This window comes from Tamandua tetradactyla, chromosome 1 (genome assembly GCF_023851605.1).
Source record: "Tamandua tetradactyla isolate mTamTet1 chromosome 1, mTamTet1.pri, whole genome shotgun sequence".
Taxonomy (NCBI): Eukaryota; Metazoa; Chordata; class Mammalia; order Pilosa; family Myrmecophagidae; genus Tamandua; species Tamandua tetradactyla.
The window spans coordinates 34,750,450-34,777,065 of NC_135327.1; the positions used below are offsets into that span (position 1 = coordinate 34,750,450).

Below are 26,616 nucleotides of genomic sequence, written 5' to 3' on the forward strand. Positions count from 1 at the left end.
CTGGAAACCATTGTGTATGTGAGATGCTTCTAAATGAAGTGCTATGAGTCACTTCCCAGTGTGGTTTGAGAGGAAGCTCAAGCATTTCTGATACTGCCAGGAAGATCTGGGTCTCAGAAAAACAGAAAATAAGAGGAGAGGTGTTTGGGCTTAATAGTTGTTGCTGGGCTTAGTCCCCGCCCCCTCCCATGCTCTGTTTTGATTAATCTAGCATTTATAGACTAATGAATGCTTGTGGAACACTTCAGTTTTCTATCTTTTGTCAGAAGTATGATTTGTTTAACTCAGAGCTCTTTGGTGGAAATCACTGGCCTTCTGTTCCTGTGTGTGACTGTTTTGAGGAATTGTGGATTTAATCAGGACTTTTTACTCAAAAAGAGCAGTCGTATTGCAGGTGGAGAGTCTGTTGTATTAATCCGTTAGGCCAAAAGCACTTACAGGGCGTCTGCGTGGGTCATCAGCTACCCACACAAAGCATTCTTTAGTGACAGCAGGGGCAAGTCTGAGGTAATGAGAGGACACTGTGTCTGGTGGGTGCCTGCCCCACGCCCACCATCTGTACCCTGCGGGGTCATGAGGACAATCTGGGCCCCTGGAAACACAGTGGGCTCAGATTCACCAGTTGCTCTCACCCACACCCCTGGATTTCCAGACGAAATGATGCCTGAGGGACCCTAAATCTTCCACTTGATGACACAAGAGGAGAAGCCCAGGAACACAGGCCTCCCCTGTGACTGGCATCAACCCAGGCCTTCACCAGGAATCCTGACTCTGGGATGGAATGACTACTACAGTCCTCAGCTCTCAGCAGCTTGGGAATGTGCCTTTCTATCCTATAGAATCATAATTGTATGGGGGCCTTAATCATAATGGTCAGAACCATACCAGAATGTGGTCCCCTTGAAACAATGGAAGGGCTATTTTAGTATGAGATGCTAAAATTTAAGAACTAGAGAATAAGAAATTGATTATTTAATTTTTAAATAAGATTCTTGCCACTATTATCCAGAAAGAATTTGAATAATTTTTACAGAAAAACTTTATTAATTCATACCCTCCCTAGTGATGAACAGTATCTGATTTAGTGTTACCCTCAAGGAGGGTCTGGCCAGGCGTGGGTCAGGTGGACAGGAGGATATAGGGACTGGGCGGGAGCTGGGCAGGATGGCGAGCCCTCAGTGGAGCCAAGCAGGTGGTCTGCTCTCTCAGGGAACCTCCAGACTGGCTGCATCAGCTGTCCCTACGAGCAAGGTTCCTCCTGCAGAGATGGGAAGGCTCCACGATGGTTTGTGAACACCGTTTGGCCATTGGAGCATGTCTGACATTAGGGTGGTGTTTAGGGACAGCCAGGCTTTCTGGTCTAGTTCATAGAAATGAGTGTCGCCGAATTGGCTGGCACACAGGGTAGCACCAGTTAGATTGCGGACAGCTTTGATTGTGGTTAAGACTGAGGGCATCACCATGTATCTGGCTGGGTGCGAATGGTAGCAGGGTCCGCAACTTGGATGGGAGCTCACCCTCTCAGAACTTAACAGCTCACAGGGGCAGGTATCAGCTAGGACCCCACTCCCTGGCAACTGCTGCCAGTACTGGCTTTCAAGGCCCAGAAGAGACTGTTTGCAGGTCAGTATATGCCCCACTTATGCTGTCATAAATCACCCTTGGAGCTTGAAATTAGGGAATTGTTTATTGTAGACCCCCACCCCTCCATCCTCCTGTGGGATGGCCCGCAGCTCTCTGCACAGCTGTAGTCTGAGTCATCGCAATCAACCGAGCAGGAGCCCTGATCCCCATCCCTACTGCTTGCAGGCACACTGTCCCCGCTGTCTGGTGGAAGAATGCCCAAGGAAAGGACCACGTGTGGTACGAGGATGCCCTGGCCTCCAGCCACCCCATCATCCTGTACCTCCATGGGAATGCAGGCACCAGGTAAAGGGCCAGCAATGTGCCCCCACACTGCAGGCTCCACCGGCCTATGGCCACCAAGGACAGATTTGTGGTTTGGCCAAATCAGACCATTGTCCTATTGCCACGAGGGAGGGCACAATCCAGGACAGTCCTTGAATCTGTGCAGTTTTATTCCAAATCCTAGTCCTGGAGGCATTTAATGGTCCATCCTCCAGACTTGCTTGGATTTGCATTCTTACCCTTGCTTTAAAGATTAGCATGGTGTTCCTTTCACATTGTGTGAGGGAGTACCTGGGCAGGTGGAAGAGGGAAGCTGGGGCAGGGATGTGTTTTCAGGATCACTGTTGCTGTGGCTTTCTTGGTGAAGTGGGCAGCCAGCCAAGAGCTAGCCTGGAGGTTGGCCACCTCAGGGCTATGGGTTATGGTCATCGGAGGGCAAATGGAGGAGGGGGCAGAACCAGCATAGAGAAAAACATTTGGGACTTTCTGGAGGGACAAAATGAAGCTGTGCAGTGGGCTTCTCGGATGAGCCCAGAAAGCATGATGCGGGATGCCAGTGGATATACAAGGGGAGGTCGTGCTTCCATGGTTCTGCTCCACTTCCAGATCATGTGCCCCGCAATTCCTTCTTTGTTGGGGACAGAGTTTGTCTTCTCCTCGTCCGTGCACGTGGCTACAAACAACTCATGTAGCATCTAGAAATGAGAAAATGTTATAGTTTGCTGTGAACAAGTTTCATTTCAGCAATGCCAGTCACACGGGAAAAAAGACAAAACCTGCTTAAAACTTCAGATTTAAAAAAGGGCATCTTGTGGCCTTCAGAAGCTCATTGTATCTGGCGCACTCCCTCCCCCAGAGACTGCCTGTGCTGTGGATTCTGCCAGCCCTCCCCCACTTTGCCCTCTTTCCCATCTTCACCCGGCTGCTTCTGCATCAGGCCTCTCCATGGCTTCTTGCCTTCTCAGGCCCTGGGCGTTTGTGGCTGCCCCTTGGGTTCGCCTCAGCCTGCAGGGAGCCGCTCTAGATGCAGCTGCACCTGGGCTTTCCAGGGCCCCAACTCCTGAGATGCCCCCACAGACCGCGTTAGGCTCTGGGTCCTACTTTTGCTCCATGTGGGACATTCGGAAATTAAGAAAAGAGCCACCGCGAACTCTTCCAAAGATAAAAGAAAACGTATTGGCGTATTTCCTTCTCTTGAAACTCATTCCTTTGTATTATGTAAGTTTTCTGCTTCATCTCTTCCTTGTCTCCTCCCATACCCCCTCTCCACACACACACTGGAAATGACCAAAATCCTCATTAACAAAACAAAACAAAGCGATTCTGAAGTATGGAGAGAGTGAAAGAGCCCTTCCCTCACTCCCGCCCCCACTCAGAGGCAGCTGTCTTCCTGTTTTGGTGTGCGTTTAGAATAAGAAAAGACCAACAACTTGATAGGAAAGTGGGAAGAGACCAGTCTTTGTTCTTGGACAAGGAAAAATAAACGTGGGAAAAAATGTGAATGTGTGAGAGAATGTTCGGCCTCCACGATAAGGGCCCTGAATACCCAGGCCTCTGGGGGAGGGGCTGAGGCCATTCCCCCCCCCCCCCCCCACTCCTGGGAGAGAGGGACACCTCTTGAAGAGATGGGCAGGCACTGTCCAGATGCCCTCACTGTTTGTTTTTTTTACCAATTTTTTCATGCACTATATAATCCACCTAAAGTGTATGATCAGTGGCTCTCAGTATGCCTTTTATGAATACATAATCACAGATTTGTATATTCATCTCAATAGTCGATTTGCTCCCAAGAGAAAAATCCTGTACTCCTTAAATCTCTCTATTATCAACACTTTGATTTGGTACTTTTGTTATAATTGGTGAAAGAATATTACAGTGGTACTGCTAACTATAGTCCATTGTTTCATTAGTTGTATTTTCCCCATATACCACCCTATTAGTAGCACCTAGTAGTGATGTACATTTGTTCATGGAAGAACCTTTTATACTTGTACAATTTACCACAGTCATATCCACAGCAGAACTCACTGTGGTATACAGTCCCATATGTTTATCTAATTTTCCTTCTGGTAACATACAGAAACTTAGAACTTCCTCTTTCAACCACAGTCACACCCATAATTCAGTGCTGCTAATTATTCTCACAGTAATGTGCTACCATTACCTCTATTTTAAACATTTACAATCAATCTTATTAAAAATTCTGTACAAATTAAGTAAATATCAGCTCTTTGCTGTCATTTTATCCCCTGGTAATTTCTACTCTAGATTCTAACTCTATCAACTTGCTTATTATAATTAGTTCATATCAGTGAGGTCATACAATAGTTATCCCTTTGTGCCTGGCTTCTCTCAGCATGATGTCCTCAGGGTTCATCCATTCCTTCACGACTTCATTCCTTCTTACTGCTGGTATATATCACATTTTCTTTATCCATTCATCTGTTGATGGCCACTTAGCTTGCCTTCCATCTATGCCACTATGAATATCAGTGTGCAAATGTCTGTTTGCATCCCTGCTTTCAGATATTCTAGGTATGTACCTAGTAGCAGGATTGCTGGATCATATGGCAATTCTATACTTGGCTTCCTGAAGAACTACCAATTTATCTTGCATAGCCACTGTACCATTCCACATACCCACCAGCAGTGAATGAGTGTTCCTGTTTCTCCACATCTTTTCCAACACTGATAGTTTTCTGATTTTTTTGTTTGTTTTTATAGGGATCATTCTTTGGTATCTTTTGAATTTTATACTGTTTGTCTGTAGCACCCATTAAAAAATAGCATTGAAGGCAGTAATTAAGCAATGTCCCCACAGCATTAATACTCCCTTGTTGGCCAGATAATGTCAGAGGCAGGTGTGGGGCCGTGGAGGGTGAGGAGGGGGGTGGCCTTTCACCATTGGCTTCCTCCAAGGGTACCCTCCTGGGTGGACTGTGGGACCTGCGTGTCTGCCAGCTACACTAACACCCACTTCTTGTTTCCTTCTCCCATGCGCTCTAGAGGAGGGGACCACCGTGTGGAGCTGTACAAGGTAAGATGCACGGCAGGTGCCAGAAGATAGTCCCTGCCCAGGGCCTGAGCAGAGCAGAACAAGCCTCACTGTGATTGTGGAGTTAGTCATGCTTCGTTTTCTTCGTATTTTGCTTTTCACAGACCTGCCAGGAGGCAGCACCCTGTCTGATGCAGCCATATAGTACCACCCACATCTTTCCTATGGCATTCAAATTCATAATGTATTTACTCTGTGGGTCCTGTGCCAGGTTCTGGAAGATTAGAGTAAGAGGATTTTGAAATGGTTTTTAAATGTTGCATTACTCGTAGCTGGAATGATTAAAGAGAAGTGTGTATATCACTGCTGAGGTACGAGGTCATGGAGTTCCTAGGACACAGAAGTTTCCCATGTCTGTGGGGGTGCACAGCAGCCTTGCAGTGGAGACCTCAGCCCATGAGGGAAGCACCAGCACGTGTTCCCAGAGCATGGGCAGCACATCCATGGGCCAGGTGCACATTCCCTCACTTCTGCTCAGTGCTGTTCTTTGTGAGGGGCATTGGGTTTAGGAGTCTGAAATGGGCTGTTGTCCCCAGTTTTCTAGGAGCCCACTCCCCTTTGGCTCCTTCATGCTTCCTTTGAAATGGACACCTGTGTTTGCTAACAGGCAGAAAAAGGACATAAACTCACGCATGGGTGCATTGGTGCTCTAGATTTGGGATGCATTTCCCCATGAACTTTGTGTAAATTGGATCAATTTCAGGGAAGAGATTGTCTGAGAAGGACGTGCCCTCCTCTGAGGAGCCCCCATGGACCCTCTGCCAGGATAGGCCGCAGGGGTAAGCTCTGCGGGTCTGGTCCTGGGCCTGGAGGCAGCCTGCAGGCCACCAGGTGATACAGGTCCTATTCCAGATCAGAGCATCTCAGAGTGAGAAGTCGGGCATACACTGAAATCTCTCCACCAACAAAAGTTACTGGAACAGCTTCACATCTAAGGTCCCTTAGTACACCCTTTCACCCTAGACATCCCATAGTCACCAAATGTTGGCCTCAGCTATGACCCTAAGGAAAGTTCAAGTAAAACGAGAGAAAGGGATCAGGGGATCTGGAGACATCAGTCTTCGGACAAGTTTATTTTCAGCCAAGTAGTAAATTATATACTAGCAAGAAAGGTGATAAAAGTTGTTTGCATGCAAAAGCTATGTAATGCAAAAACAAGTTCCAGGAAGTTAGGAAGTAAATACTGCTAGGATGTTAATTTCCCTTAAGCAAGTCTCTTCCACAGCTCATTGTGCTTCATCTACATATCTCAGCTTCTATTGAAGTTCCAGATCCTGGAAGCTCAAGTCTGTATTTCCTCATAGACTTGTGTCTGCAAGCTTTAGTTAAGCATCAACCTTTTAACTCCTACAACGAATGTTGAGAAAAAACTAGAAATTCTCTTTGTTTATGACTGCAAGGACATGAGAAATTCCAGGGATGCGCAAGTGTAAAGGAAAGGGGAAGTTTTGTAAATGCAAAGGTGGAGCTTCTTCAACAGGCGGGCCTAGGATGCCGTAGTCCTCCCCTCCCTGTGGGCGTACACTTTGAGAACATGTGGGTGGGTTTTACTGGCGCACTGTACTGCTCCCAGCCTGGCCTTGCTGCTGCAGAGGCCAGGAATGGTGATCTCTGGGGCAAGTCGAACTAGTCTGTTGAGGTCGGTTGGTTGGTTTTAAATACCAGTGAGGAAAAATTCAAGTAGGCTTGAATCTGAGAAGTGCTTGTTGCAATGCAAAGTCCCCTGTGGAAGCCTCCACACTCTGGGTTCCTCCTCATGTTGGGCTCTTCGAAGCCTGCCAGTAACCCCAGGTACTTTGTCCACCCCCATCCTGGGTATGCAGCCCTGAGAGCCAGAGCGTCACCGCTGGACGTCCTTGGCTCTAGAGGAGGCTGACTTTGAGGCTACCTTGTGATGAGAGTTCAGAGGCACTTGCACAGCGAGACATAGCAGAAAGAACTGGCCTTCCTTCACTCCTGAGGCCCAGGGGCCAGCCGGTTTGTGCCAGTCTCTTTATTAAGTCTCCACACTGTGCAGGACCCCAAGACAAAAGCCCAGATGGCTTTAAGAAAGGGTAAGTTGTCCTCATTCAGGGGTGCTTTGATTTGTTACCAAAAATGTTTATTTTCAACTTTACAGGTGCTGAGTTCCCTTGGTTACCACGTCGTAACCTTTGATTACAGAGGTAAGGTTTCTTTTGGAGAAGGCTTCTGAGTATGCTCAGCCTTCCTGGTCTGCCATTTGATTTATAGGTGGTCAGTAGGTCAAACAGAGCATGTCCATTTGTCCCTCTAGGCCAGGGCCGGGCAAGAACGCCAGGTGAGTGAGGACCTGTACTCTCTACACAGCATCCCTGGGGCATCCTTCCAGCAGGGTTTGGAGGCCAGGCACCCAGTATCGAGTGTCTGATCCCTCTGGGCACCAAGTCAGACATGGAAGGGAGCTGTTCATTTCCTCACTGGCTCAGACTCTCCCTGTAGCTGAACATTAGGCAGGCTCTATGATCAGCAGAACTTGTCTTGTTACAGTAATGAAAATGGGAAAAGCAGCGTTAAGTGAGAAAACAGAGTCTTCATCTTTCCCCTCAGTTGTTTCTTCCTGTTGTGAATGAACCTGAGGGCTGGCCATGAATAACCCGGTCTTTTCAGGTCTAGGACTAACAGCATGGTGTTTGTTGAGGATGTTTCACCACAGTGAACAGGAAAAGAACTTTGTATTAACAGTGACAGCTGTTGTAAGGTGTATTCCTAGATTAATAGGCTGAAGGCTGCTTGGTTGAAGGCTATTCTGACCTTTTGTGGAAGGTGGTGCCATCAGTATCCTCAAGCCAAGCCTGGGAGAAGTGGGATTGTCGGGGAGAGCAGGCTTTTATTAGTGTGGGCTATGCGAGTCCCATGATGCACTGAAACATGATGGCTTAAAACAATGCAAATTTATTATCTTACAGCTCTGAAGGTCAGAGAGAAACATGGTCTCACTGGTTAAAATCAAAGTGTTGGTAGGACCATTCCTTTTGGAGGCAGCAGGAGAGAATCTGTTTTCTTGCCTTTTCCAGCTTCTAGAGACTGCCTGCTTTCCTGAGCTCTTGTCTGGCCCTCTTCCATCTTTTTCTTTTTTAAAAAAGACTTATTATTTTGAAATACTTTCAAGCTTACAGGATAGTTGCAAAAATAAAACAAAACCCATACACAGAGCTCCAACATACCCCATACCCAGATACTCAAATCCACCAACTTTTAACATTTTGCCACATTTGCCATATCCCTTCATCCATCCATCCATTTATCTATTTTCTAAACACTTTTTACTTCTACGTGCATTTCCTAAGAACAAGGTTGCTCACTTCCCCTTCCGTCTCCACAGCCAGCTCACTCTGTGTCACTGATATAGGCTCCCCTGCCCTCTTCTTTCACTTATAAGGATGCTTTTGGTTGCTGAGGTCCCACTGGATAATCCTGATAACCTCCTCATCTTGAGGTGAGCTGGTCAGCAGCCTCTGTCCATTTGTAACCTGAGTTCCCCTTGCTGTAACCTGAAGTATTCGCAGGCTCCAGAGATAGGCACATGAATGTCTTCAGGGGTCACCACTCTGTCCAGCCCAGGGTTAGTTCTTTCACTTTTTCTGAGCTGGGCTAGTATCAGAATAAGGAGGAGTTAGAAAGTCATTCAACTCGTTCTTTTCTCTACACTAGAAAAGGTTTTCTGCTCCTACTGTATCTAGAGTACTTAGGACCATGAAAAGGGGCAGCCTTCTTCTGTGTTCAGCTCACAATATTTCTGTTGAGAAAGAAAATCCTACATAGTTTTAAGCTCTTCAGAAATTTGCAGCCCCCAGAGGCCTGGCCCCAGCAGAGCTCCCCACCTGTTCACTGGGAATTTGTCTCGGGGAAAATCTGCTTTCTGAGCACCCTGAAATGGAACAAAGTGGAAAGAAGTGCTAGGTGGATAAAACTGAGCTCTGGAAGAATGGCATCCATGCTCTGGCCACCAGAACTGTTACCTTGTATATGTAAAGCTCTGTAGCCTGTGCACTGGAATTTGTAAGATGTATTTCAAAATCCATTCAAGCTGACAGCTAGCTGGGCAAAGGATTTGTGTCTTGCGTCCCCACTCATGGGGTGAGATACTTGGGATGAAGAGACTTCTCTTGGGGCTTTGAATGTGGAAGCCCCACAAATGCGTGCTCTACCTGCCACAGGGACTGAAGCCAGAAGATCACTCTGCCCTCTGATCCCTGCAGCCCCTGGGTCAGGCCCCTGAGGCAGGGTGTGGGGATAGGCAGGCAAAAGAAGGCTTCTTGGGACTGAGTTAAATAATGGAGTTCCCCACCACTCCTTCCCTCCCTCCAAGTTGTAATTGTCCACTCCCAGCAACTTGGGTCCAGTGACCCGCACAGGACAAGGGGCATAGCATACAGAGTTGTGTCTGGGGTCTCTCAAGTGCTAGGCAGCACACAAGGGCATGATGTGGCAGATTGACATGATGGGGAAGGGTGGGTGGGGCAGCCATAGGGCCAGGGGGCCATGAAGAAGTGGTCATCTTGCTTTAGAATCACCAGGGGCCCTCAGTGTGACAAGCCCTCTGAGTTGGAAACACCCGGGCAACTCTTGGGCAGAGCCAAGTGAAACAGCAACAGTGGGTCAGGTCTGAGAGGCTCATCCATTCCCCAGCCCTGCCTTACCCAGCTGCTGGCTTTAGGCAAGGATTGTACCTCTCTGAGCCTTGGCTTCACTTCTTTGCCTGTAAAGTCACCTCCTGTAATCAGTGAGGATTAGACGAGAGGATGTGCAAAGTGTATTCCAGGACGAAGGCTGTTACATAACACCCAAGTCATGCCCCTGCTCACGGCCAGACTCTGAGCTCAAAGGGCTGCAGCCTCCACCCCTGCCATGGCTGCCTCTGTCTCTTGTGATCTCTGCCCCTGGCTGTGTGTTTGTCCCAGTGCCTCTATCCCCAGCTGTGTGTCTGTCCTTGTGTGTCTGCCCCCAGCCCTGTTTGTCCCCATGTCTCTCAGGGCGCCTTCCCTGCTTGGATTGCCTATAGCCCTGGGTTGGCACACATTCTGCCACACTCACTCCTGTGGGTTTTTCTTATGTAGCAGAACTCCTTTCCTGTCCCTTGTACTGCATGCTTTCAGATCATTTGACGATGACTCACTGCTGAGCTACTAGAAATGACAATTGCACTTGACCTTTCCTGGAGACTCAGGGAGGAGGAGAAAACCCATGGGGAGGATTCTTTTCCAAGATCCATGCCAGGGAAGTTGGTAATTTGGAGGTAGGGAGAGCTGCCCTCCTGTTAAGCAGACAAGACGTTAATAGAAGCTTAAGGTGAGACCAGAGCCCATTCCTTCCTGAGGCAGTGGTCAGAGTTGCTTTCACCCTGGAAGCTGCCTCCTCAGCGTGTTTCTGATTGCCTCCTGACTCCCTTGCTGCCCTCTAGAGCTGGGTGGTGATGGTTGGGGAAGCCAGGAACCAACCAGCAGGAGTTCCTGTCCTGGTACAGTCCAAGGGAGTCTCACTGGCCCTTCTATTGGAGGTTGGGTTGACCTGGGCCCTCACTGGCTAGGGAGTTGTTTTGTTTCCTGGCCCCCTTAGGCCGTTGGCCTCCTCCCGAGTCAGCCTGGTCCCTCCAGGCCATCGTCTTCCCGAGTTGGCCTGGCCCCCTTAGGCCATCAGCCTCCTCCCTGGTCCACCACTCTCACAGTCTTCATTGTTGGGAGGTCAGTGTGCAGTCTTGGCGGTTGGCAGGGTGTCTGGTTGTTTGACTGCCTGTCTGCATGGCAGCTTATCAGACACGTGTACCTGGCCAGCATCAGACAGGTGTGCCTGCATTTAGGGGTTGTAATGGGTTGAGGAGGTAGGAAAAGAAGGAGAGGGCTTGTCGTGACATCCCTGCACATGGAACTGTGTGTATTGGTGACAGAAGAGGTCCTGCCTGCTAGAGAATGAGGGGTGCACCATGGTCTGCTCTCAGCCTTTGAGGACTTGCATCACAGGGCACACTCCAGCCACGGTGCATTGCAGCACTCTGCGGCTTTGGAGACCTATTTTCCCAGCTCAGTCAAATCTGCAGCCCACCAGCATAGAGTGATCTTCCCAGGAGCCTTTGGTTTTGCAGTATATCAGGATCGGGACAGAGGAGCCAGCGTGGGCAGTTAGTTTGAGGGGAAGGGTGCAGAGTGCAGTTTCATGGATGTGGACACACAGTCCAGCCTCTCAGAGCTCAGCGGGAGAGTCTTCTGTACGTGTTCAAAGGGCAGCCCTTCCCCTACCAGCTCTCAGGGGCCACTGCTGGTGTGGAGGGTGTGTGTGTGAATGTGTATGTGCATATGCATGTTTGAGTATATGAGTGTGTGCATGTGTGGACATAGTATATGTGTGTGGGGTGTGCGCATGCATAGGTGTGCATGTGTGTGGACGTGTGAGTGTATGGGTATGTGGAGTGTGTGCATGTGCAGATGTGTGTATGAGTGTGGAGTGGACATGTATGTGTGTGGACAAGTGTGGGATGCATGTGTGGATGTATATGAGTGTAGGGTATATGTGTGGATGTGTGAGAGTGTACAAGTATGGGGATGCATGTGTATGCAAGTGTGGAATGTGTGTGGATGTGTCTGTACGAGAGTGGTGTGAGTGGGTGTGGGTGTGAAAGTGTTGAATGTGCAACTGGAGTGCATGTGTGAATGTGTGTGGGGTGCATGTTTGTGATGTGTGGATGTGTATGAGTGTGTATGAATGTGGTGTAAGTGGACATGTTTGTGTGTATGAGTCCACACGGTGGTGCATGTGGGTGGACAAGTCTGGTGTGTGTGCATGTATATGAACAAGTCTGGTGTATGTGCGGTATGTGCACATGGACATGAGTGGGCCCATGTGGGGTGCATGTGTCTGGACATGTGAGTGTATGAGGATGAGTGCATGTTTGTGGACTTGCATGTATGAGTTTGTGGAGTGTGAGTGCATGCATGGATCTGAGTGAGTGTATGAGTGTAGGGTGTGAGTGCATGTGAGTGTACAAGTGTCTATGAGCACTGTGGACTGCGTGACTGCACACATTTGGGTGTGTGTGCATGTACCTGTGTGTGGACATGTAAGTGTGGGGTGTGTGCGTGTATCTGTGTGTGGACATGTAAGTGTGGGGTGTGTGTGCATGTGTGGGTGTGTCTGAGTGTCTGAGTGTGGGGTGTGGCCCTGGCTGGTTGGACCTGGGTCTGACTTCTATTGCTGCTTCCTCCTCAGGGTGGGGCGACTCAGTGGGAACACCGTCTGAGCGGGGTATGACCTACGATGCCCTCCATGTTTTTGACTGGATCAAAGCAAGAAGCGGTGACAACCCTGTGTACATTTGGGGACATTCCCTGGGCACTGGGTAAGCATAGGGGGTGCAAGAGAAATGCAGGGGGGATGCAGTGGGACACACTTGGGCGGCTTAGGGAGATGCAGGAAAGATAATGAGACTCTGGGGTTCTGGCTGAGGGTTGGCTCGATCAAATGGAGCCACACAGACATTGCCAGGATACACTCAGACTCCACATCTCAACTCAGTTGGGCAAAGCCTGATGTTTTTAGTTGAGTATTTAAGTTGATTTAATTAGAGAAGTTGTAGGTTTACAGGATAATTATGGATAAAAGAGTTGCTGTATACTACCCATTAACCACTTGCATTAGTGTGCTACATGTGACAATTGAAAGAACATTTTTACAGTTGTACCATTAACATAGTCTATAGTTTACATTAAGGTTCACTGTATTGTACAGTCCTGTGGGTGTTTTTAAACATTTTTATTCTATTCATTATATATACAACCTAAAATTTCCCCTTTTAACCACCTTCAAATACAATTCAGTATAGTTAGTTGGATTCATAATGTTGTGCACCCATCACCAGGGCAAACCCTGACTTTGAAGTACAGGTGCTTGTCACCAAGCCCAGGTGTCACCAGTGCTTTGGTTGCATACAAAGCAGGGACCTTCATGGAAAGGGTCCCTCTGCTCACCCAAGAGCCTGAAGAGGGAGCCTGGCTGATTTGCTCCTTTTGGCTTTTGCCTAGCCAAAAGCACTGTCTTGTTACATGTGGTGGCCTGAGTGCATCTGCTGATGTGGGGTCTGCATTGTTCCTGTGAGGACCCACTGATGAAATGCCTAGAACTCCTAGGACTTCAGCACCCACCTCCTCAGAGCAGGTGTCTGAACTCTTGCTCTTCACCCAAAACCCACCATCCTGCTCATATCTCAGCCAGAAGTGTCTGGGGACAAGGCCCTGCACCATCCATCGTGGGGAGGAGGATCAGGACACAGGGGCCAGCTGGTGTGCAATGTATCCTTCCCACCATAGAGAGACCACTCCCACCCCATGTCATGGCAGCCTAGCAACCTCTTCCCTCCTGAGGATCACATCAATGTTCCCACCACCTCCAGAAAAGCTCTGGGCACGGGATAGTGTCATCACCCTCCTTGACTAAAGGAGCCCTCTGGGGCCCTGCATCCAACTGAGGTCCTGACGGGCATCACCTTCCATGCAGCCCCTGGAGCACTTAAGTGGACAGACAGCTCAGTTATGTTCTTTGCTGGGTGTAGTTCTTTTTAGTTTTGCTTACAACATTAGTGTGTGTATGTGTTTGATCTTTGATTTGTTGTTTTTGCCAGCAAGAAACATTATTTCCCATGGCTCTCACATCCCACCAATAACCTGAAGGGTCTCCAGCTTCTCGCCACTTTCCAGTATTAGAGCAGTCCAATCTGGAAAATTTTCATCCTAATTTAACTTAATCATTTATTTCCTTCTTTCCAGAGTTGCAACAAATCTGGTGCGGCGCCTGTGTGAGCGAGGTAAGATCTCATCTGAGGCCATTGGCGAGGAGCCACCGCTGCCGAGCGTGTGCTGGTAGATGCTTTCCTCCTTTGCGTCGCTGTTGGATATTTGCAGACCAGTCCAGGCTCTCCCTTGGTCTTATAGTTAGTCTGCTGGGGATGCTCTCTATATTCCAGACCCTTTTCCAAGTTCTGGGGGAGCTACCATCCCTCTTCTGATGAGATACTTAGCAACAGAGCTGGGCAAGACTGATGCCAGCTTAGGTCAGCACTGGCCTTCTTGGCCAGCACAGCTCAGCATCGGGGCAGGGACCCAGCAAACCCAGGCCAAGATCGCCTCCCAGTGCCACCAGAAAGAGCTGATGGTCCCCCAAGAAGCCTGGTACAGTCTCAAAGATAAGCTGCACACGAGGCTGTAGTTCTTAGAGAGCAGCCAAACCTTATTTAGGACCTCAGGGCACCTGGCCAACCCTTGCCTGGGTGGACTGGCATGCGCATCTTACCAGGCTCTACAGAGGTGGATTCCTGGGTAGAGAAGCTCCAGGGGTGGGGATGGGTATCAGACCAACGACACAGGGGAGCTCTCTGGGACCACAAGCCTTTTCCTGTAGCAGCTCAGTACCCAGCTCCCTCCTCAGGGCCTAGGTTTAAACAGGCCACCATGGGAGTCCATCATCCTTGGGGAGAACAGCTCTAGGCTGGCAGAGCCACTTGACTTTCTCACAGCTTCCTGGTTTCTTCAGTTTGTTTTTTAATTAGCGCAGTTGTAGGTTTACAGAAAAATCATACAGAAAGTACAGTTGCCATATACAGCTCACACGCAGTGTTTTCTCTATTATTAACATCTTGGGGCAGTGTGGGACTTTTGTTACAGCTGATGAACCAATGCTATAATGTTTTTGTAATTTTAATTAGTAACTATAATCCATAGTTTATGTTAGGGTTCATTCTTTATGTTGTGCAGTTCTGTGTTTTTTGTCTTGTTTTTTGTAGTTTTTATTGTGTAAATATACATAACAAAATTTCCCACTTTAATCACTTTCAGATGTACAAATTCAGTGGTGTTAATCACACTCACAGTGTTGTGTCATTTTGTGTATGGCTTATTTCAGCAATGTCTTGAAGGTTCCTCCATTTTGTAGCATACATCAGAGCTTCATTCCTTTTTATGGCTGAATAGTATTCCATTGTATATATATGCCACAGTTTATTCATCTGGATGGTCACTTGGGTTATTTCCACCTTGTGGCTACTGTAAATAATGCTGCGATGAACATAGGTGTACAAATCTGTTTGAGTTCCTGGTTCAATTCTTTTGAGTGTATATACCTAGAAGTGGGATTGCTGGGTCATATGGTTTTTCTGTGTTCAACTTTATGAGGAACTATTGTTTTTCACGGGGGCTGTATCATTTTTACATTCCCACCAACAATGTATGAGGGTTTCATTTTTCCATATCTTCACCAGGATTTGTTTTCTGTTGTATTTGTATGTTTGTTTGCTTTTTATGTAATAGCCATCCCAGTATATGTCAAGTATTATCTCATTATGATCTTGATTTCCATTTCTCTGATGACCAGTGATGTTGAGCATCTTTTCATGTGCGTACTGGCCATTTGGGTATCTTCTTTTGAAGTCCTTTGCTGCTATTGAGGTGTTTGTCTTTTTGTTGTTAAGTTGCAGGAGTTCTTCATGTATTCTGGATATTAACGCATATCAGATGCGTGATTGATAAAAGTTTCTTTTGTTCTTTTGGGTTTCCACTCTCTTTATAGCATACTTTTTTGCACAAAAGATTTTTTATTTGATGAAGTCCCGTTTACCAGTTTGTTTGGGGTTTTTTTGGCTCATGTTTTTAGTGTAAATAACCCATTATCTAATATAAAGTCATAACAGTATTCTCCCTAAGTAGTATTCTAAGAGTTTTTTAGTTTTAGATCTTGTATTTAGGTCACAGATCCATTTTGAGTTAATTTTTTTATTGTATTATGTGTGAAGTTGGGGTCCACTTTCATTCTTTCCCATGTGGTTAGCCTGTTGTCCCAGCACCATTTAATGAGTCTCTTCTTTCTCCACTGAGTGGACTTGGCACCCTTATCAAAAATCAATTTGTTCCGGAGAAGATGGCGGCTTAGTAAGACGCACGGGTCTTAGTTCCTCCTCCAGAAAAGCAACTAAAGAAAGAGAAACAATACGAAACAGCTCCCGGAGTCATGGCAGAGACCAAAAAGACAGCGTACCCCATTCTGGAACGGCTGAACGGGCAGGGAGAATCCACTGCGGTGAGATACCCGAGGGGTGCACGTTTTCCTGGCCGGGGCGGCTGGCGACTGGGGTCCCCTCCACGCACGTGGCTCCCCGGTCTGACTGGGAACGTTGGATAGCGGGGCCCTCCCGTCACGCTTGGCATTTCGGGCCAGCTGGGCAATTTGGACCGGCACTCCCCCAAGTCGCGGCGGCCAGCGACCCCCGCCTCCACGCGCGGTTTTCCGGGCTGACTGCCCCACAGACAGACGACCGCCACGAGCGCCACCTACTGGGCAGGAAAAGAAAAACAGAGCCCAGAGATTCCACAGAAAAACCTTTCAACCAGCTGGGTCCCACACCCAGGGAAATCTGATCAAATGCCCAGACACCAGCAGAAAATAATGGATGACGCTCGGAAAATTGAAGATATGGCCCAGTCAAAGGAACAAACCAATAGTTCAAATGAGATACAGGAGCTGAGACAACTAATGCTGAATATACGAACAGAAATGGAAAAACTCTTCAAAAACCAAATCAATAAATTGAGGGAGGACATGAAGAAGACATGGGCTGATCAAAAAGAAGAAATAGAAAATCTGAAAAAACAAATCACAGAACTTATGGGAGTGAAGGACAAAGAAGAAAGAATGGAAAAAACAATGGATACCTACAATGGTAGATCTAAAGAGACAGAAGCTACAATTAGTGAACTGGAGGATGGAACATCTGAATTCCAAAAAGAAACAGAAACTATAGGGAAAAGAATGGAAAAACTTGAGCAGGGAATCAGGGAACTGAATGACAATATGAAGCGCACAAATATACGTGTTGTGGGTGTCCCAGAAGGAGAAGAGAAGGGAAAAGGAGGAGAAAAACTAATGGAAGAAATTTTCACTGAAAATTTTCCAACTCTTATGAAAGACCTAAAATTACAGATCCAAGAAGTGCAGCGCACCCCAAAGAGAATAGACCCAAATAGGCGTTCTCCAAGACATTTACTAGTTAGAATGTCAGAGGTCAAAGAGAAAGAGAGGATCTTGAAAGCAGCAAGAGAAAAACAATCTGTCACATACAAGGGAAACCCAATAAGACTATGTGTAGATTTCTCAGCAGAAACCATGGAAGCTAGAAGACAGTGGGATGATATATTTAAATTACTAAAAGAGAAAAACTGCCAACCAAGACTCCTATATCCAGCAAAATTGTCCTTCAAAAATGAAGGAGAAATTAAAACATTTATAGACAAAAAGTCACTGAGAGAATTTGTGACCAAGAGACCAGCTCTGCAAGAAATACTAAAGGGAGCACTAGAGTCAGATACGAAAAGACAGAAGAGAGAGGTATGGAGTAAAGTGTAGAAAGAAGGAAAATCAGATATGATATATATAATACAAAAGCCAAAATGGTAGAGGAAAATATTATCCTAACAGTAATAACACTAAAAGTTAATGGACTGAATTTCCCAATCAAAAGACATAGAATGGCAGAATGGATTACGACCCAGCAATACCACTGCTAGGTATCTACTGAAGGGACTTAAGGGCAAAGACACAGACAGACATTTGCACACCGGTGTTTATAGCAGCATTATCTACAATTGCAAAGAGATGGAAACAGCCAAAATGTCCATCAACAGACGAGTGGCTAAACAAACTGTGGCGTATACCTACGATGGAATATTATGCAGCTTTAAGACAGACTAAACTTATGAAGCATGTAACAACATGGATGGACCTAGAGAACATTATGTTGAGTGAGTCTAGCCAAATACTAAAGGACAAATACTGTATGGTCCCACTGATGTGAACCGACATTCGAGAATCAACTTGGAATATATCATTGGTAACAGAGACCAGCAGGAGTTAGAAACAGGGTAAGATAATGGGTAATTGGAGCTGAAGGGATACAGACTGTGCAACAGGACTAGATACAAAAACTCAAAAATGGACAGCACAATAATACCTAAGTGTAATGTAACTAGGTTGGAACACTGAATGAAGCTGCACCTGAAATATGGTTTTTTGTTTGTTTGTGTGTTTGTATCTTTTGTTTTTATTTTTTTTCTTTTTCCTTTTTATATATATATTTTTTATTAGTATTATTATTTTAATTCTCTTCTCTGTATTAACATTCTATATCTTTTTCTGCTGTTTTGCTAGTTCTTTTCCTAAATCGATGCAAATGTACTAAGAAATGATGATCATACATCTATGTGATGATACTAAGAATTACTGAGTGCATGTGTAGAATGGAATGATTTCTAAATGTTGTGTTAATTTCTTTTCTTTTCTTTGATTAATAAAAAAAATTAAAAAAAAAAATCAATTGGCTATAGATGTAAGATTTTTTGTTCTGAACTCTCAGTTCTGTTTCTTTGGTTTGTATGTCTTCTCTTGTACCAGTACCACACTGTTTTGATTACTATAGCGTTATAATAATTTTTGAAATCCAGAGGTGTGAGTCCTCCAGTTTTGTTTTTCTTTTTCAATATGTTTTCAAAAAAGAACGTCTTGAATGTTCTTGCCCTTCCATATGAATTTGATGATTATCTTTTCCACCTCCGCAAAAAAGTTTATTGAAATTTTTACTGGGATTGTGTTGAATCCTAAATTGCTTGGGGTAGAGTTTTAGTTCTGGCTGCTAAAGCAAATAGCATGCCAATGGGTTGGCTTAAACAACAGGAATTTACTGGCTTATGGTTATGAGGCTAGGAGAAGTCCACAATCAAAGTGCCATAAATGTAATGCTTTCTCCCAGAAGTCTGTAGCATTCTGGGGCTGGCTACTGGCAATCCTTGGTCCTTGGCTATTCTGTCACATGGAAGTGCATATGGTGGCATCTCCTGGCCTCTCAGTTCTGTTGATTTCTGGCTTCTAGCTGCTTTCTGTGGCTTTCTGTCTCTCTCTGAATTTTATTCTGCTTATGAAGGACTCCAGTTATAGGATTAAGACCCAACCTGATTCAGTTGGCCACATTTAACTGAAGTAACCTCATCAGAAGGTCCTATTTACAATGTGTTCACATCCACAGAAATGGATTAAGTTTAAGAATATGTTTTTCTGGGATACATAGCTCTAAGCAACCACAGATAGTATTGACATCGTAACAATATTTAGTCTTTCAGTCCATGAACACAGTATGTCCTTATGTCTTTATTTCAGCAGTACTTTATAGTTTCCCATGTATAAGTCCTTTATTTCTTGGGTTAAATTTATTCCTAGATATTTGATTATTTTAGTTGCTATTGTAGATGGAATTGTTTTCTTGATTTCCTCTTCAGATTGTTCATTGCTGTTATATATTGACAACACTGATTCTCATGTATCGATCTTGTAGTTTACCACTTTGCTGAAGTCATCTATTAGTTCTAGTACCTTTGTTGTGGATTTTTCAGGATTTTCTCAGTATAGTATCATGTCATCTGCAAATAGGGAAAGTTTAACTTCTTCTTTTCCCGTTTGGATGCCTTTTATTTCTTTTTCTTGTCTAATTGCTCTGGTTAGAATTCTAGCATAATGTTGATTAACACTGGTGACAGTGGACATTCTTGTCTTGTTCCTGATCTTAGGGGAAAAGCTTTCAGTCTTTCAACACTGAGTAGGTTGTTTCCTATTCCTATTCCTAAGTACTATTCCTACTTTCCTGAGTGTTTTTATAGAAAAGGTATGCTGGATTTTGTCAAATGCCTTTCCTGCAGAAATTGAGATGTTTTTTCCCCCATTGTTTTATTAATGTGGTATACTACACTAATTCATTTTCTTATGTTCAACTACCTGTGCATTCTTGGGGTAAATCCAACTTAATCATGGGGTGTCTAACTCTTTTAATGTGCTGTTGGATTGGTTTCCTAGTATTTTTATTGAGGTTTTTTTTTTTTAACCTATATTCGTAAGGGATAATGGTCTGTAATTTTATTTCTCTTGTAGCACCTTTATCTGTTATGAGGGTGATGCTGGCCTCATAGAATGAGTTAGGAAATGTTTCTCCTTCTTCAATGTTTTGGTACTGTTTGAGCAGGATTAGTGTCAATTCTTTGAATGTTTGGTGTTTGTTTTTTATTTATCTAGAGACTCCTCCAGATGCTCTTATATTGGAATCTCCATTCACTAATATCCGTGAAGAAGCTAAAAGCCATCCATTTTCAGTGGCAAGTACAGATTTTATTTAAAATTGATTTATAATTATTAAAATAGTAATTATAAAGCTATATATGTAATTATAAAATAGGTAGATTATTATGCAATATTTTAATAAAATATAGGTTTTATTTAAAATGTGCTTGTTTAGTCTGGGCCCCAGGCCTGACTGCAGAGCTGCCCAGGTAGGGGGTGGCTCCTGGCCCAGCCCACAGGTGCTGCAGTGTTTCTCAGCAGTGCTGCGGCCAAGGTCCCTTGTGCCTGTGTGGCATGCTGTGCATGGGAGAGTCAGTGTCTTGGGGACAGGGAGTGTGGCCACCAGAGATATTGTCTCAGGGTGAAATCCCAAGGACACCCCAATTTGGAAATCCAGGGGGGAGTCAGACACACACCCCAACCCCTCACCTCACCGGCTAGGACTCAGACCCTTGCTTTCTGAGGCCTGCTCCTCGTATTAAGTTCTCCCTCCTTTCTGTTCTTGTTCTTCGATGCCCAGAGTCTCTGTTCCTCATTTTCTGTGGGAGAGCTCTGTATCTGCCCATCTAAGCTCAGGTCATTCTGTTGCAGACCAGAAGAGTCTTTATTGTTTAATCTCACTTTCCTTCAAATTCTCAGAAGGAAAGTTGACTGGGTTCCTATTTTCTCTGGTGTAGCAAGCACAGTGTTACCTGTTGGAGGTCTGGTGTGTGCGTGGCTTCTGGCTTAGTTAGTGGGCTGGACTGTGAGCCCATGGGGGTGAACCCTCTGACTTGGTGGGACTCTGGGGGAAAGAGCTTCTGTGGCCTTTGTCTGTGGTTGGGAAGCAGGACAATCCCTTGGATATACTACCCCACTCGCTTTCTGTCTTAACTGTTCAAACACTGAGGGGTTGGTAGTTATGGGTAACTTTCTAAATTTCTACATTTCTGTACTTAAACTTTCAGACCCATTGACCTCTGCCTTGTGTGCAGATGCTCTGACAGACACTTCTGACATTGTCTCCATGTTGCCTTCAGATATATCGGTACTTCCCTGGATTTGACTGGTTTTTCCTTGATCCCATCACAAGCAGTGGAATTAAATTTGCAAATGATGAAAAGTGAGTACTCATGCCACTCCTAAAGCCCCCTTGGCTCTAACTCTCCCAATTGGTGGCCCAGTTCCATGGGCAGAAAGAACCTCCTGTGCTGGGGGCGGAGGCCTGTTGTAAATCAGGATAGACTGTCAGAAACACTGCTTTACCCTTTAGCAAGAGAGGAGTGTGTTTGGGGACCCAGCAGGGAGGCCAGCGTGGTTCCAATAAAGCCTGTTCTCTGGACACAGACCTGGGGGAGCAGTGCCCTCAGGAAGTACAGTCCTGGGGGATGGAGATGCCCTTCAGGGACACAGTCCTGGGGATAAGGGGTGGAGATGCCCTCAGGGGCACAGTCCTTGGGGGAGAATACTTTCAGGGGATGCAGTCCTGTGGGGGTGGGGGAGATGCCCTCAGGGGGCTCAGTCCTGTAGAGGGGTGGAGATGCCCTCAGGGTACACAGTCCTCTGGGTGGGCTGGGAGATGCCCTTGGTGCACAATCCTGTCTGGGGGAGATGCCCTCAGAGAGTACAGTCCTAGGAGGAGGATGCCTTCAGGGAGTACAGTTATGGGCAGGGGTTTGGGGGTGGGCAGTGTCCTCAGAGGCTGCAGTCCTGGAGGGTGGGCACTGTCAGATGAGTTAATTCCAGAGTCTTGAGGTGTCAGGAGGCCTGGGTCCTCTGCTGTGTTTCTGCCTGCTCACTGGGTGGCGTCAGTCCTCAGTGAGGGAACCAGGAGACCAATAGATGCCCAGTGCCTCTTGCATTTCTGGTTCCAGCTATTGTGCTATGTAGCTGGCTGCAGGGTTTAGAGCTACTGAATCTACTGAAAATTTTAATTTACCTGTAAATATTTAGAGCTGGAGTGACTTTAAGTGTTATTTACACCAAAGATTAATTGCAAGGTGTTAACTTCTTACCAACAGATTCACAACACTGACTTTCAGTAAGTTCTTGGCACTTACTTCAATTAACAAATACAAATATGGTTTTGTAACTTGCAAAGCTATTATCTATTGGCAAAAATAATCATTTTCAATTTGCAGGAAATGTCCAGGGCCTGATTTTGATGAGTGAATTGATCTCTAGATTTAATGATAATTGATGTCATGTAGCTAGAATTGGCATTGATGGAAACATCTAAGATAGCAACAGTCAGTGTTCTGGTAAAAAAAAAAATCAAACCCTGCGGAACTTGGGGCTATTAGGCCCTACTGTAAGAAAAACCCCTAAACCCAGATCCCTGCCCAGGGGTCTGTTTCAGCTGGCTGCCTGGTTCTTCTGCCCCACAGCATGAAGCACATCTCCTGCTCCCTGCTCATCCTTCACGCAGAGGATGACCCCGTCGTGCCCTTTCAACTTGGCAGAAAGGTGGGTCCAGGTCCGGGTTGGGCAAGGGGGTGTGGCAGGTCCTGTGGCCATCAGGCAGAGGCGAGAGCCTGTGCCAGGAGGACACTTTACATGCTTCAGGGTAGGATTCAGCCACCAACACCCATGGGACATGCAGGTACATTTCCACCAGGTGTTGTGGCACAGCTCATTCAGAAGACTTGTCCTGCTGGGTGCCACCTCCCTGTGCTCAGGAAGGGCACAGGGACGATTGGAGCTGGTCAGGCTGGGTTCCAGCCACTGAGGCCATGCCCAGGAGAAGAATGAGACTCTCCACAAGGCCCTTGTCAGAGAGGGGTCGCCCACCGCTGGTTAGCATTGCCAAGAGAAAGGGCCCCTTGGTAATGAGGTTTACCATGGGGCTCTGTCAAGTAGAATTGACATGGAAGCTTCTAATATGTTTGCTTCCTCTGAAATCAGGCTCATGTGAGAAGCCACATTGCTGTGCCTCAGCATTGGGTTTCAGAGTTTGCTTCAACTTTGTTGCCAGAAAGAAGGCTCCTCTGGAGACAGGCTGAGGGTATGGGAATGGGGTTAAGCGCGAGAGCCTACTTGGCTCCAGGTGCGTTTCAGCCCATCATTGGGTCCAGCAGTGCACTCAGAGCTCGAATGGGCCCTGTCAGGGCAAGGTCTTGCCCTCAGCTCATAGGCTTACAGACGATACACCTGCAAGACCTGTCCAGGCCCACACAGCACTTGTCATCCAGTAGTGGGGGCCAAGGTGGGAGTAGCACAGGCGTTGGAGAGCCCACAGACTCTCTGTTTCCTGGGGCTGGGCCACCCCACCATCAGCTCTGCCTCAGGCACACAGGACCCTCACACCACTTCCCTGTAGGGGCTTCTGTGGGCATTGCTGGATCATCCACCTGGCTGTGCTCCTGAGGAGGGCAGGCAGGCAGGCTGGGAGACAGAGGCAAGGGGTCAACTCCTGCCAGTATACCTTCCCCTCCCCAGGCCCCAGGCCCACCAGCATTCCACTCCCCTTAGCCTACCCACATGCCCCCTCAGTTGATTCTTGGTGCCCTGGCAGGCTGTAGCAGGCAGAAGCTTTGTGCATGGGGAATAGGCAGATTTGGGACACTCCATCATCACCCCTCTCCCCTCCAAGCCACAGTGCATAAACTTCCACACAAGGCTGCCATCCTGGGCTCTGAACCCTGCCTGTTTCCCCTTCCTCAGCTCTACAACATTGCTGCGCCATCTCGAAGCTTCCGGGACTTCAAAGTACAGTTTGTCCCCTTCCACTCAGACCTCGGCTACAGGCACAAGTTTATCTATAAGAGCCCTGAGCTTCCACGGATCCTGAGGTGAAATGTTCTCTTCCCACTCAAGGCTTCATTCGATCCCTCAGGGAGGCTGGCTGGGGAGTGCTGCTGAGGGCCCCGTGTTAGTGGGGCTGGCGAATGGCTATGGCTGTTTGGGGGGCCTAGGGATGCAGGCACTTTCCCTTTCTAGAGCAGAGGGGTGGAGAGGGCTCCTCTCCCACCCACACTGGCTCATGAGCACACAGGTCAGGTGCTCTTCTTGGGGTGCAGGGCACACGACATGGGATGTACAGGTACAGACATGTGGTCATGGGAACACAGGGCTCATGCACAGATATGGGACAGATACACGGACACAAAACATATAGAAACAGAGCACACACAGACATGAAACACATATACATAAACATGGCAGCATAAAGACACCAGGGCATACACACAATCACAATGTATTCGCATAGGCCTAGGCCAACTTAAACCAGCCCCTGTTACCCAGTGCAGACCTCTGCACCTGAGCACATGCACACACTGAGCGCCGCACATGCTGTCTGGCTGCTGACCCTGTGTAGATGTGGTCCCTGGGTCAGTGTCTCCCTAGCCTGTGTCCCCAGCTGCTCCTTGGAGAGCCATGCCCCTGGCAGCCCTGCACTGGCTAGTGCCGTGGGCCAGGATAAGGGCCATAGCCAAGAGCACCATGGGTACCCATTCTGAACATGGAGGTGACAAAGCAGAGTCTGAAATGGGCCACCCACCTTTTCCTTAGACTTGCTCAGTCCAGAGGTGCTCAGGCCAGCAGGTGCACAGGTTTCTGTCCAAGGCCCTCCCCACCTCTGTGTGTGTGAGGCACTACCCATCTTACCTGCACCCCTTTCAGAATGCACTAGCTTGGCCCAGGACTTCTGGCTGGGTGGCCTTCTGCACAGTCCAGAACCTCTCATCTGTGAAGGGGGTGGTAAGAGTACCCCTCCCTGTGCTATGTAGGAAAAGAACACAGAATTTGGATCACCAGGCACAGGGCAGGACAGGGAACACAGGGCAGGACACAGACATGGAAGACAGGGCAGGGCACGGAGAACACAGCAGGGCTCAGAGCCTACGGTAGGACACAGAGCATTGGCAACAATTACCGTTGGCACTTTTAACGGTGGTGGTTTTTGTAGATCTGTGCTTGGGGGCTTAGAAAGAGGTCAGGATACCAGTTCCTTTCTGCAGGTGACTGACCCACTGCCTGCTGAGGTATATCCCATTAATCCACTCCCACTGGAGCTGTTCACTAGCTGTCTTTGAAAGCTCCAGAGAAGGAGGTGGTTTCCTTGAGTGTCTGGTTCCCCTTTGCTGCACAGATGTGGGTTGCTGAGGGGGACAGTGTGCTGGGAGAGTATGGATTTACTTTGAGGGATTTGTCCTCTTTCCCATTGTAAAAGGAGCATTTGAGAGTGAAGTCAGGGACTAGATTTAGAGGTTAGGGTGAGAAGCAGTGGCCAGGAACCCTGTCTGCTTTCCCTCACTGAGGTCAGACCTGCTGGTCTCACTTCCCTGAGAGTGTTCCCTGCTAGGAGCTGGTCCTTAGGGTCTTCCACTTCCCGGTCATGGGATTCAGGCACCTCTGGAACCGTGCTCAGCCCCAGCTCTCCTCAGTGGGCGGTTGTAAAGGTGGAATGAAAATCTGCTGCCTTTGATTGAGTCCCACAGTTCAGCTCATGGAAGTATCTTCTTCCTCCCAGGGAGTTCCTGGGGAAGTCAGAGCAGGAGCATCACCACTGAGGCAGGCTGCAAGACCGAAGCATGGAGACCCTCCCCCCCTTCTCTTTGCCAGCCTGGCAGGTGCCCAGGAGCTCTGTCGGATGCTAGCATCAGCACTGCTTGGGACCCCACTGACTGCCTCCTGCCCGCTGCCTACCCTGGAGAAAGGACTCGGACCCTGGCCAGCCAGGTGGTGGAGGCCCCAGCAGGCCTGAGATGCCCAGGAGCATGGGTATGGGCAGGCACAGGGCCCTCTTCCCATCTTGCTCCCACCTAACATGAGCTACTGTAAGAATTTGTGACGAGCAGGCCAGCAGACTCCTTTTCAACTCTGTACTCCCTGAGCTGGACCTACAGCTGGGCTTTGAGCACCATCACAGAGAAGGGGTCGGGCAGGGGGCTCAGGGCCCTTTTGTCCTTCCCAGTACTTGTAGAATGGACTTCAGTTGTCTGGCCATCCTGCCCATCTGGCACACCATGCTTGCCTCCCTTGGCCATCCAGCCTCCTGGTGACCCTGCTCACTCCCCAAACCGAGGTGCGTGACGGCGAGCCACGGTACTTCTTGGCATTCCTCCCTTCTGTCTGTCTAACCTGGGCTTAGACTGAGCATTTATTTAAGAATAAAATAGTGGTGGTGCTTTTTGTTGTTTTCTCTGTACTCCAGGAAGAAGCAGGGGTACTTCCTGCTCAGGTAGTGCCCAGGACCCATGCCCACCACCCCAGGCTCCTCTGCCCACCACTCTGGGCCACTGTTCAGAGCCTAGAGGCTCCTTCAGGGGTTCGCAGCACAGATCTGTGGGATGTGCAGCCTTGGTGGCTCTTCGTTTTCCTCCTTCCCTTCAGAAGGGGGCACTGTCTTCAAAGAAGGCATTTCTTCACAGTGGTTTATGGCTTTTCCAGATTGGGCAGACAGCATTATCTTACAAGATATGTCTAAGTCGGGTCAGGAGACCCTTTCCAGCCCAAGCTTAGAACCAGTACCCAGGGCCCTGCAATTGCCTGTTGAGGGTAGGATGTACGTCTGTTGT

General features: G+C 47.4%; 1 protein-coding gene across 2 annotated transcripts in view; it reads left to right on the plus strand.

The window, feature by feature from the left end:
- The window catches only part of ABHD12 (abhydrolase domain containing 12, lysophospholipase), an 88,218-nt gene extending 61,968 nt beyond the window's left edge, over positions 1–26,250 (plus strand). The window contains exons 4-13 of one of the 2 annotated variants that reach the window (XM_077114160.1): positions 1,810–1,929; positions 4,915–4,945; positions 7,083–7,128; positions 12,185–12,314; positions 13,738–13,775; positions 20,072–20,151; positions 21,136–21,218; positions 22,483–22,561; positions 23,759–23,886; positions 25,569–26,250. In XM_077114160.1, coding sequence (XP_076970275.1) covers positions 1,810–1,929; positions 4,915–4,945; positions 7,083–7,128; positions 12,185–12,314; positions 13,738–13,775; positions 20,072–20,151; positions 21,136–21,218; positions 22,483–22,561; positions 23,759–23,886; positions 25,569–25,608 — 775 coding nt within the window. In that variant the 3' untranslated portion in view covers positions 25,609–26,250. The remainder of the gene's footprint in view (positions 1–1,809; positions 1,930–4,914; positions 4,946–7,082; positions 7,129–12,184; positions 12,315–13,737; positions 13,776–20,071; positions 20,152–21,135; positions 21,219–22,482; positions 22,562–23,758; positions 23,887–25,568) is intronic. The other variant, XM_077114166.1, reaches the window with a different exon arrangement.
- The last annotated feature ends 366 nt before the right edge of the window (positions 26,251–26,616 follow it).